Source organism: Furipterus horrens, unplaced genomic scaffold (assembly GCF_987537825.1).
Source record: "Furipterus horrens unplaced genomic scaffold, mFurHor1.1.pri manual_scaffold_17, whole genome shotgun sequence".
NCBI classification, from domain to species: domain Eukaryota; kingdom Metazoa; phylum Chordata; class Mammalia; order Chiroptera; family Furipteridae; genus Furipterus; species Furipterus horrens.
Genome location: NW_028327187.1, coordinates 4,924,518 through 4,937,406, shown reverse-complemented (window position 1 = coordinate 4,937,406; position 12,889 = coordinate 4,924,518). Strand labels below are relative to the sequence as shown.

At 35.5% G+C, this 12,889-nt stretch overlaps 1 protein-coding gene across 1 annotated transcript; it reads right to left on the bottom strand.

Annotated features, from left to right (window-relative positions):
* Positions 1-4,659: 4,659 nt before the first annotated feature.
* Positions 4,660-12,468, bottom strand: HMGN5 (high mobility group nucleosome binding domain 5). The gene is made up of 6 exons (XM_090265209.1): positions 12,284-12,468; positions 10,492-10,521; positions 9,934-9,963; positions 9,622-9,675; positions 7,142-7,279; positions 4,660-5,824 (listed from the first exon to the last, which is right to left on the bottom strand). Exons 1-6 carry the CDS (start codon positions 12,296-12,298, stop codon positions 5,150-5,152), a joined length of 942 nt encoding a protein of 313 aa, XP_090121335.1. The 5' UTR covers positions 12,299-12,468; the 3' UTR covers positions 4,660-5,149.
* Between the last annotated feature and the right edge of the window lie 421 nt (positions 12,469-12,889).

Below are 12,889 nucleotides of genomic sequence, written 5' to 3'. Positions count from 1 at the left end.
GGCCCACATAACCCACATAAGAGACATTACTACAGCATCCAGCTCAGGTGATCAAGGAGACTGCATCACTGCGTCCCACAGGTCACCTACTATATAAGACTACCACATGAATACTGGGAGTCATAGCAGATATATATATAATACATAGACACAAACATTTTTATACGCCAATAGTGAACAATCAGAAAGGAAAACTAAGAAAACAAACCCATTCACAATTACTTTAAAAAATAAAATACTTAAGAATAAATTGAACCAAGCATGTAAAAGACCTGTATTTAAAAATTATAAGATATCAAAGAAAGGAACTGAAGAAGATAAAAATAAGTGGAACCATATACTATGTTCATAGATAAGAATTAACATCATTAAAATGTCTATACTACCCAAAGCAATCTATAGATTCAATGCAATTCTTATCAAGATGCCAATGGCGTATTTTACAGAAATAGAAAAAATATTTCAAAAATTTATATGGAACCACAAAAAAACTCTGAATAGCCACAGTAATCTTGAGAAAGAACAAAGTTGGAAGAATCATGCTACATGATATCAAGCTATACCACAAGGCCATAGTAATTAAAATAGCATGGTACTGGCATAAGAACAGGCATATAAATCAATGGAACAGAGGAGATAGCCCAGAAATAAACCCATGTCTTTACAGTTGATTAATACTTAACAAAGTAGGAAAAAATATACAATAGCATAAAGATAGTTTATTCAATAAATGGTGTTGAGAAAATTGAACAGATATGTACCAAAAAAAAAAAAAAAAAGAAGAAAGAAAAAAGAAAAGTAAAAGAAACTGGGTCACTTTCTTACACCACACACAAGAATGAATTCCAAATGGATTAAAGACATAAGTGTAAGACACAAAACCATAAAAATCTAGAAGAAAACATAGGCAGTCAAATCTTGGCCATTTCTCATAACAATCTTTTTCTGATGTATCTCCTCGGGAAATGAAAACAAAAGAAAAAAACAAATAGGACTACATAAAACTTTATAAAAAGTTTTTGTATAGCAAAGGAAACCATTGGCAAAATGAAAAGACAACCCACTGTATGGGTGAACATATTTTCCAATACATCTGATGAGGGCTTAATGTCCAAAGTTTATAAGGAACTTATAAAACTCAACACCAAAAACACAAGCAATCCAATTAAGAAGTGAGCAAAGGACCTGAATAGACACTTTTCCAAAAAGGACATACAGTTGGCCATTAGACATATGAAAAGATGCTCAACATCACTAATCATTAGAGAAATGCAAATTAAAACCACTATGAAATATCACTTCATACCTGTTAGAATGGCTATCATCAATAAACCAACAAACAAGTGTGGGTGAGGATGTGGAGAAAAGGGAACCCTTTTGCACTATTGGTGGGAATGCAGACTGGTGAAGCCACTGTGAAAAACAGTATGGAGTTTCTCAAAACTTTAAAAATATGAGAGGGGGCAAACCTAAAATATTCCCCTCAACCCAAAATAAGTATAGTGGGCAAAAGAGTTTTGGACAAGTGTGATGTGTCTTGCATACCTTCCTCCAAAGAAGCCCTTTTTTCCCTAATGGGGGACACTGAAAAATTAATACCTGCCTTTTGTCTTCTAGTGGTTATGGATTGAATGATGCCTTTTAACCCTCTTGCCAAATCTGTTGCCCCCAGAATACAACAAGGATGTCAGCCTGTTAAACCAAGCATGGCATGGTCCGGGGACAGCCAACTGACCTGGAGTCTGGAAGATCCTTCCCCATGTGGGAAGACCACCCTCCCGTCCACATCTTCACTCTTATTAGGGATTTCTGGACCCAAGGGTAGGTAGGACGAAGACCATGTCAAGCTTGAAGCAGCTAGAGGAGCACGAGACCTTCACCCATTGTCGTTTATAAGATTATAAAGGGTCTAAAATCTGAGAAGGGGGCATTGTTATTTTTTATTGTTATAAAAAATTAATTAATTATTTTTTAAAAAGAATAATATAGGAAAGGGTGAAGCCAGAGAACTTGTATACATGACCCATGGGCATGGACTTGGGGTAGTGGAATTGCTGGGGGAGGGGGGGTGCTGGGAAGAGGGGAGCAAACGGGAAAAAATTGGAACTATTGTAACAATATATTTAATAAAATATACTTTTAAAAAAAGTTAAAAATATAACTGCTTTAAGACCTAATGATTTCACTTCTTGAACTTTATCCGAAGAAACCTGAAACACTAATTCAAAAGAATATATGCACCGCCATGTTCACTGCAGTGTTATTTACAGTAGCCAAGATTTGGAAGCAACCCAAGTGCCCATTAGTAGATGAGTGGATAAAAAAGCTGTGATACATTTACAGAATGGAATAGTACTCAGCCATAAACCAGAAAGTAATCTTAATCTGACTTTTTGTTACATCATCGATGGAACTGGACAATATTATGCTAAGTGAAATAAGCCAGTCAGAGAAAGACAAGTGCTATATGATTTCACTTACATAAATCTAATGTACAAAATACACTAACAAAGTGAAAACAGACTTATCCATATAGAGAACAGACTAACAGCTGTCCACAAGGAAGGGGTTGGGGGCTGGGTGAGAAAGATGCAGAGTTTAAGCAAATAAAAAAAAATGAAAAAGTCATGGACACAGACAACAGTATGATGATTATCAGAGGGAAAGGGTGGTCGGCGAGGTAGAAGAGGATAAAGTGGGGATAATAGGTGATAGAAGGAGACTTGACTTGGGGTGGTGAACACAACACAATATACTGATGATATGTAGTAGAACTGTATACTTGAAACCTATATAATTTTATTAACTGTCACCCCAATAAATTTGATACAATAAACATTAAATAACATTTAAAGAAATCAGTTAGATTTCTATACATTAGCAATGAGCACCCCAAAATTGAGATCAAGGAAACAATTCCACTTATAGCATCAGAAAGAATAAAATACTTAGAAATAAATTCAATCAAGAAAGTATAAGACCTGCACATTAAGAACTATAGGATAGTGCTAAAAGAAGGTAAAGAAAACCTAAATAAATGAAAATCTGTCCCATGTTCATGGATTGGAAGACAATTTGGCTAATATGGCCATGTTCCCAAATTTATCTGAGTATTTCTTGTAGTCCCTATCAGAACTTCAACTTCCTTTTTTTTTTGTAGAAATAAACAAGCTGATTCTAAAAGTGATATAGAAATGTAATTGACCTTGAACAATCAATGACAAAGTTGGAGAACATATACTTTAATGTCAAAACTAACTACAATGCTACAAGAATCAAAAATGTGGTACTGACATTGAAATAGACATATAGATCAATTGTATAGAATTAACAATCCAGAAGTAAACCCATACATCTGTGGTCCATTGATTTTTGGAATGCTAAGACTATCCAATGAGGAAATAATCTTTTCAAGAAATGGTGCTTGGACAAATGGATAGCCACATGTAAATGAATGAAGTCATTCTCATATGCAGAATTTAACACAAACATAAAAGACCTAAGTGTAAGAGCTAAAACTATAAATAACACTGTTTATATGGGTGAACATCTTTGTACCCTGGGGCTAGGTACCAGATTCTTCAAAATGTTACCAAAAACACAAGCAACATAAAAAATGTAGATAAACTGGACTTAAAATTAAAACTTTTGTGCTTCAAAGAACACAAGAATGTGAAAACACAACCTATAAAAATAGGGAGAAAAATTTTTGCATATCATTGTTTCTGATAAGAGACATATCCAAAATGTATGTCTTACAACTTAATATTAAAACCCAAGTAAAAAATGAGCAAAGGCTTTGTTAGGCATTTCTCCAAAAAAAGATACAAATGGCCAATAAACACAAGAGAAGATGCTCCGCTTCATTAGAAAAATGCAAGTCAAAATCGCCATGATTTTGATCACTCCTATATCCCCCACTAGGGTGGTTATAATGAAAAGATTGACAATAACAAGTGTTGACAAAGTTGTGGGGAAATTAGAACACTCATACATTGCTGGTGAGAATATAAAATGCTGAAGCCACTTTGGGTAATAGTCTGGGAGCTCCTCAAAATATTAAATACAAGATTACTATATGAACCAGTAGTTCACTCCTAATGCATATGTAGGAGAAATGAAAACACATGCGCCCAAAAAACTAGCATACGAATGTTCATAGAAGTATTATTCATAATGGACAAAACGTGGAAACAGCCCAAATGTCCATCAACAAACAATGTAGTATTTTGGTGCAATATAATATTCATCCATAAAAAGGAATGAAGTAATAATATATACTACAATGGGAATGAAACTGAAAACATTATTCCCAGTGAAAGAAACCAGATACAAAATGGCACATATTGTATGATTCCATTTATATGTAGTATCCAGAATAGACAAATCCATAGAGACAGAATATAAATTAGTGGTTGCCAAGGACCAGTGGGTGTGGAGTTGTCTGGAATTAGTGGTGGTGAATATACTAAAAATTGTGAATATACTAAAACCACTGATTTGTACACTTTGAAATAATTAAAATGATAAATTTTGTTAATTTTATCTAAGTGCAAACAAAATTTTAAATAATTTCATGAATAACACAATAGAAAAAATCAAGCATTATAATATTTTATTAACTATTTTTGAATATATAACAAACTACAATAATCTTTGAAGAGAATTTTTATTAAGATAAAGTCATTAAAATTTTGTGAATACACATATAATCAGAACTGCCCTTCTGAAATAAACAAGTCACATTTGGAAAAGATAATTCTAACTCCTTAGCATTACATGAAAATATTTCACCTTTTTTATAAAAGCAACCTAGAGAACCACACACATGTTTTTCTTTTCAGATCTGCCCACATTATGAAACTATCACGAACAGGAGTAAAATTAAAATTTAACATATAACTTACACAAAAGAAAATTTACTGAGAAAGTTGAAGGCGTGTCTCTATATATTCCACTTTTATAATCACAAAATTTATAAAGATTTCGTGTTAGAAATTTGTTGCTAATGATCAGTATGAAGATATTCTGAAATTCAGTTAATGCTAAAGAAAACCTGCTTATAAAATTTTGATAAAAATATTTATCTCTATTAACATTACAACATGGAGGTACATATTACCAAATTATGAAACTACATAGGGCAGCTTTAAACAATACTCTGAGACTCTTCTTTTTTAACCTCTTCTTTTTTGACTACTTCTTTTTCAACTTCAGCCTTATTTTCATTTTCCTTTCCATCTCTTCCATCTTCCCCATCTCCTTTTCCATCTTCCTCCTCTTTTCCATCTTTGTCAACTTTTTCATCTTCTCTTTTCTCTTTTCCATCTTTCTCCTCATTTCCACCTTCATCAACTTTTTCATTTTCATCCTTTCCATTGTCATCTTCTCTTCCATCTTCATCATCTTCTGCATCTTCATCATCTTTTTCATCTTCATCATCCTTTCTATCTCCTTCCTCTTTTCTGTCTTGGCCTTGTTTTCCATCATCTCCTTTATCTTTTTCATACTCAGATTCTTTGCTATCTTCTCCTTCCATCTTTCCATCTTCATCCTCTTTTTCATTTCCTTTCTCTTTTTGGTTTTCTTCCTCTTTTTCATCATCCTCTCTTCCATATTTTCCCCCATTCCCATCTTTGTCTTCTTTTCTATCTTCTCCTTTCTCTTCTTCCTTATTTTGGTCTGCTCCATCTTCTTTCTTACCTTTGTTTTCATTTTTACTTTCTTCTGATGCCACTGCTTGTCCCTTTTCTCCTCCCTCTTCTTCAGCATCTTCAATTTTTTCTTCTTTTATTTCCTCGAATTCTTTTTCAAGAGCAGGAGCCTATATGTAGAGGGGAAAAAAACATAATTGTATTTTTAAATTTAGAATCCCTCCCCAAATATTTAGATAGGATTATATATAATGAAAATAATAAGACTTCATTTACAAAAAACTAATTTTCATGTAGAAAAGGCCTCCTAAATATCACATCACAAGGAAAACATTCTAAGAAATAAAATTGATTAAAATATCTCCACACAAACAGATATTTAGCACCATAAATTCAGGGAAACTTATTCATATAAATAATTTTCATTAAAACATGAAAAAAGTATAGAAAAAATGACGTATTCTATACCAGCAATTCTCAATGAGTAGAATACATGTAAACAAAAATGCATTACCTGAAGATACACTGTTTTGTTTCTGTAATGGTGAGATTTAAGTTTTTTGTAAAAATTTCTTGAAAAGTTTTTACCATGTATCAGGATCACTTACAAAAAGATTTTCCCTATGTGCACAGGTTTCATTTGTAGATTTGGCACTTTATCCCATTTTCAGTGTTTTACTATAATACCTAAAAATGTGGTATGCATTAAATATGCAAAGCAAGACCTATTAGAAACATTTACATAATAATTTCTTTTTGCAATCTGCAGGGAGGCAAGTAATCATGGTCTGGGAAAAGGATTTACAAATAACTCATGTGCTGACAAAAGGAATAGATAATTAGTCTGTATTTAATAAGAGAGTCATTACATTACTAAATCATTATCGCTGGCAGTGTTCTATTAATAGCATGGTAAGCTACTGCTCCCACTAACCGTATGTGTAAATCTCATATTTAAATTAATTTTCTTCATTTTCCCTTTAGATACCATTATACTATATGTTATAGATTGATGTTTGTGTCCCCAGAATTCATATGATGAAACCTAATCCTCCATGTAGTGGTGTTTGGAAGTGGGTTTAATGAGAGGTGATTAGGTTATGAGCTATCATTAGTGTAGAGCTGTCATGACTGGAATTAATGTCTTTATAAAGGAGTCCCTAGAGAGCTCTCTGGTCCCTTCCATCATGTCAGGACATAGAGAGGATTGCCATCTATAAATCAGGAAGCAGGTCCTCACCAGACACCAACATACTACAGCCTTGATCTTGAACTTCTCAGCCTCCAGACTGAGAAATAAATTTCTGTTGTTGATAAACCACCCAATTTGTGGTATTTTGTTCCAGTAGCCTGAAAATACTGAGACATTATAGAACCACTGCTCAATTAATGTGGCTCAGCTTTTAAACTACAAGACATAAGATTTCACCCAGCTGCACGTATTGTTAAATTTCCAAATGGACAAATTTGTAAGTATTGTAAGATACCTCTATAATTTTGGCTTCTCCATTTTCAGCATTTTCATTGCTGTGTTCTTCTTTAACACCTTCTTCTTGCTTGCTTTCAGCTATTTTGGGGGTACTTGTATTTGCGTTCTTTTCCGTCATATCATCTTTTTTCATTTTCTGTCCAGCAACACAGAATAATTAAAAATATATATACAATTTAAGTGGTGTATTGATTAAATGACCCAAGTTATTTTACCAGATATTGTAATAATTTATGAAAAAGCTTTAAAATACCTTGTATAAACTTTTTTAAACCTACGAAGTATTCTTTTTTTAAAAAATAATTTGTTTGTTTCTTTATTTATTTTTAGAGAGAGGGGAAAGGAGAAAGAGAGGGAGAGAAACATCACTGTGTGGTTGTCTCTCACTTGCGCCCCCAACTGGGGACCTGACGTGCAACCTAGTCATGTGCCCTGACTGGGAATCGAACCAGCGACACTTGGTTCGCAGGCCGACACTCAATCCACTGAGCCACAGCAGCCAGGGTCCCTTGTATAAACTTTATATCAACAAAATTATCACTAGATACCTTCAGTTTCATTATGAACTGAAGTAGTATTAAGAGAGGGGTTTAGGGGGCTGGATGAAACAGGTGAAAGGATTGAGAAGTACAAAGCGACAGTCAGCATAGAGAATACAGTCAATAATATTGTAATAACTATGTATGCTGCCAGGTGGGTACTAGACTTAATGAGAAGATCACTTTATAAATTAAATGTCTAACTACTATGCTATACACCTGAAACTCATATAATATTGACTGTCCGCTCTGAGAAAAACTAAATTAAAACTAAATAACTCTCTTTATATATTAAAAATGAATTATGTTATTCTGATATAAATCAAACAGATTTTCTTTTCGATGGGAAGCAACAAGTTAGAATGCTGAGCAGTGGCCCTTGAGGGCCAGCTACCAGCATTAGGTTAGACTGATAAATCAACTGTCTTTGACTAGAGGGGCTAGTTTATCTCTGTCATGTCTAATAATTACCAACAGGGTTTTGTTGATTGCAAATCCTTCATTGGTAGTAATTAAGAGAAATACTAGTGAGATCATCAATTTACATCCATTTGAAAGACCACTTGGGGACATAGGTAATTAAATTTACGTGTCTACAACTTTTTAAAATATTTTTTAATTTTTTTTAATTTTATTTTTTGATTTTTTTAATTACAGTTGTCCCATTCCCCCCCCCGTTGCTCCCCCTACAAGTTTTAGAATCACTTGAATCATGATTGTTTTATCAAGAAAGCTCTTTGCCTAAGTATGTATGTGGTAGAAAGAGCACTTGGGTTAAGGCGCCAGAAAGTCTGTATTTGAAATTTGGACCTGCTACTTACTTGATGTGATCTTGAGCAAAAGCATAAATCCCTTTGGGCTTATTCACTCGTATATAGAAGAAAGTAATGCCACCTACCTCATAGGGATGTTATAAGGAGCAAATGATAAAATACATGTGAAATTGCTTTAGAAACTGTAAAATGCAATATAGATAGGCAGTATTTTAAAGTCCATGATTGTATAGTATCTGTTTTATTCTAGCAATATCTTCTATTTTTAAAGGAAATAAAGTGTTTACTATTTTTATAACCTATAAGTTCAGTACCTAATTTTATACAATAGCGACCTTAAAATGTGAAATAGAGAAGAAAAATAAACTTTTTCTTCTATTGTCGCTTACTATTATTATTAAAACTTCACTTGCCCTAGTTTTACCAATATCTTTTAATCAAGAATTTCAAAGCATTTTACAAATAAGACTATAATACACTTTCTTTAACCACAAAACAATGGGATTACATGACTAATACTCTCATAGCTTTAAACTTTTGATTTTAAGAATTCAACCAATCCTTAAAACATCAATCATACATCAATAAAGTGGTTAAAAATAAAATGGAATTATATTCACACATTTACACATAAATAAATATAAATAAAAGGTATAAAAATGAACTTAATATTGAGGCTATTTTTATTTCCAACATCTTTAGTCACAATATCAGAGCACAGAAGCTTCTATGAAATTAAATGAGTCCATTTAAAAATAATGTATGTGAAGGCACTTTGCAAACTGTAAAGTATTATCAAATATTAGTTACTACAATTATTAAAAAGCATTGCTTTGATTACTATAGTCTACACCTTTGGTTTTTTCAGGAATACAGGTATTGTGACTATATGATGTCAAAGGCATGTACATTTAACAGGTCTATCCAACTAAAATTTTGTCTGTTCCTAATGAAAATGCCAAAACACAGTGGACAATCACAGAACATGAACAAATATTCCTTATTCAAAGAGATTACATATACCATATGGTATAATGTAATAGATTACTAACTGAACAGAAAAAAAAAAAAGCCAAAATGATCAGCTGTATGCTTTTCTAAAACAAATTTTTTTTTTTTCCGGAAGAAAGGCAATTTTCTCTCAACATTGCATGTTGAATATTTACCCTTGGAGTTGATGTTCTTTTAGGCTTCACTTCTGGTATAATGGGAACAGGCATCTGCATCCAAAAAAGCAAAACAAAACAAAACAAAACAAAACACGAGTCAAGAGGGCGGGGGAGGGAGGAAATCAGAATTAAAAATCACTAACAATAAAATTCAACCTCTTAATTTAAATAAATAGGTATGGTTCAAACCGAAAAAAGCTTTGTTTTTTCTTAAAAAGAAATCTTGTAAATATAGTATTGTCCAGGATTACCTGAATTTTAAAATTATATTCCACAATAGGTGGGCGGCTTTTTAAAAAGACTACTTACAGCAGACAGTCTGGCTGATCTTCTCTTTGGCTATGTGTGGGGAAAAAAAGATCACTTAAGAGAATTATGGATACACAATAGTAGTGTAATACTACATAAATATTGTCGTTACAGAAGCAGTTATACACCTGATTATGAAGTGTCATAGTAGAAATATAAGTTTTGATTTCTCCCTCCTCTAGATTCTTCATACAACTAAGACAAAAATCCCAGATTAAATTTTGATTGGTAGGCTAACTGAACACAATCACTAGGAACAAGGAACATATTTAGAAATGACAATATAGCCCCTTCTTTAAAACTGACAAAGCAATTTTTTTTTTTTGCTTAAAAGGAAGGAGCTCCCTCCCGATCTTAATAAGCACAACAAAGTCCTAAATTCCAAGAAGTTTGGAGTTTTCAGTAAATACAAACTTTTTGAGAGAGCTCACTGACATATACATTGGTACTCGTGGTCAAATATACTAACCAGCATCTTTTTTTCGCTGCTTTTATGAGCCCCAAATTTTAAAAATGAGTGGATTTTTTTGGACAGATTCTAAAACTAAAGAAACTCACCTCCTGGCTTATATCATCTGGACCATCAGCCTATACAGAGGAGAAAAACATACAGAAATAAGGTCATCGGTGTAAACATATAGGTGAGAAAATAATGCCTACGGACTACAGTTACAACATGACTGCTTATGACTTTTTCTTGGAGTCCCATTCAAGTAGCTGCACATTATTTCCTAGTAGCATGCTACATACCACTGTCTACTACTGTGCAAATATGCGCCAGGAAGCAAATGTATTCACCAGACATTAAGTTCATTTACACAAATAATAGTCAATTTCATCCTTTTGTTTACATTGCATGTCCTATTAAAAAATCTTTTAAATTTTAAAAACCACCTGCTGTAGCCAGTGTTAAAGCAAAAAAAAAAAAAAAAAAAAAGTGTGGGGGTGGGCAGAATGAAGGCGGAGCTTCATGCCATTTCGCTGTTTTGCTGTATGTTTGAGATGCAGCTGTAGTTATCTGAACCTCTCTAATGACTCTGGATATCCTCTCCTCCAAGTTCCGAACACAGGAACTACAACCCCCACAATGCTTTGAAGGGGGGGGGAACCTCTTTGTTACAACGTCAATGCGTTATTCCGAGGAGCCAGCCGCATTTTTAAAACTTCCCGCCACTACCTGCTGCAAGGTTGCTGTCAGCTCTGTAAAATAGCAAGACACATTGCACAAGCCTAGAAAAGCACAAGGGCGGGAATCTCCGAAAGGGGGATGGTGATCAGAAACCATCGCTTTCCTTGTCTGAGCAGCCCTCTAGCCTGGGAATTACCGAGCGGCTGCGGGACTCCTAGCACAGCCTCAGAGCGCAGGGGAATTTCAGTCTTACACTACCCTATAGAAATAGGGAAGGTGGGTGGATACAGAAGAATGATATCAAAACAGTCATCATGCCTTACATTAGCACGGCGCTTCACAATTTTATCAAGCATGAATGCGTTTGATTTCACTTTTCAGGGGCCCCTCCTCCCAGAACAAGCAAACAAACACCGAGCATGAATTTATTTCCCGTCCAAGAGAGGAGCCACGAATTTTAAAGTGAGGGTTTTCAGGAGATCTGTAGACCCTGAGCGACTCAGAACAATTCTGCGTGTCTAAAGTGAACAAATCCAGGTTGCGCTAACACGAAGAACAGTTTACGTGGTTCAGTTCTTTTTTTCTTTTTACCTTTAGACAGAGCTCGGAGAGCCCCAGACTGCTCCGCCCTAAAGTTGTTCATTACAGTGGTGAATCTCTCCCTTCTCTAGGACAGTTAGAAGTCTGCGCCGCCTAATGGCACAGGATTACCACTGCATAGCCATCTGGCATGACAAGAAGTGGAGGAGGGAAGGGGAAAAAAGGGAAAAAGAAAACGGGAAGAACAAAGGCAAATATGGGAGAAAGCCGTGGCTTTCGTGCTCCCAACCGGGAAGGTTCCCAGAGAGAAGCCGCGAGCTGTGCAGGAAGCGGGTGCCTGGGAGCGTGGTTGGGAGAAGCGTTCTCCAATAGGGTAAGCGGAGGGAGGGGGGTGGGGTAGGAAGCGACAGCGCAGCGCTATGGCTGTTTGTAATTCAGCATGGAGACACCTCTTAGGCGATTCTTTCCCTTAAACAAAACAAGTCAAAAGTGAAGTACTAGTTGCATGCGGGACCATCCTAAAACTTAACACCGACCATTCTTTGCCCTTCCCTCCCCTTCCATTCAGTACACCGCAAAATCGAACTAGAAGCCAAAGTGCTTTTAAAAAAAAAATCTCTGCCGGTTAGGAAATATATGTTTCAGTAGCTAGTCCCCCTTATATCTTCCCATTTCACTTACCTTTCTTTTGGGCATGGTTGCAGCTCTCTACCGGAGATTTTAACAGTCAACAAAATAAAAGCTGAGAACCGTCTCCGCTCGGCCGCTCCAAGAGCAACTGAGTTTTCAATGAACTAATTGCAGCACGACCTGTACTCGCCTCCCCCCGCAAAAAAAATCTTTCGTTATTGGCAACATTACACGCACCAAGAAGCAACCGAACTACGTGAATGGTTAGTTGGAGTGGGAGCCAGATTGGAATGACAGGCTGTCAGGCCAATAGGGGAGGTGACCAGCCCAGGAGGCGTGGTGCACGGACTTGCCCGAAGCCCTCCTACACTGCCAGCTCCGACCGCCGGTGGGATAGGGGAGCACGTGGACTTGGAAGACGCAAAGTGCTCAAGCATAAAACCGGCCAGAAAGCCCGAGTTATCTTGATGATTTTTCTTTTAATTTATGTTGCAATGACAGGCGAAAGCCACTGCACTTGCTTTCTCCACAGACTCCGAAACCTTCATTTTTACTTCTTCCCGGGGTGGGGTGCAGAGGGGAGTGCTTTTGAGACTTGGTTGAGTTCTACCTTTGGCGGGAGGATGGAGATAACTAAGTGGAAAGCGGTCATTCAGA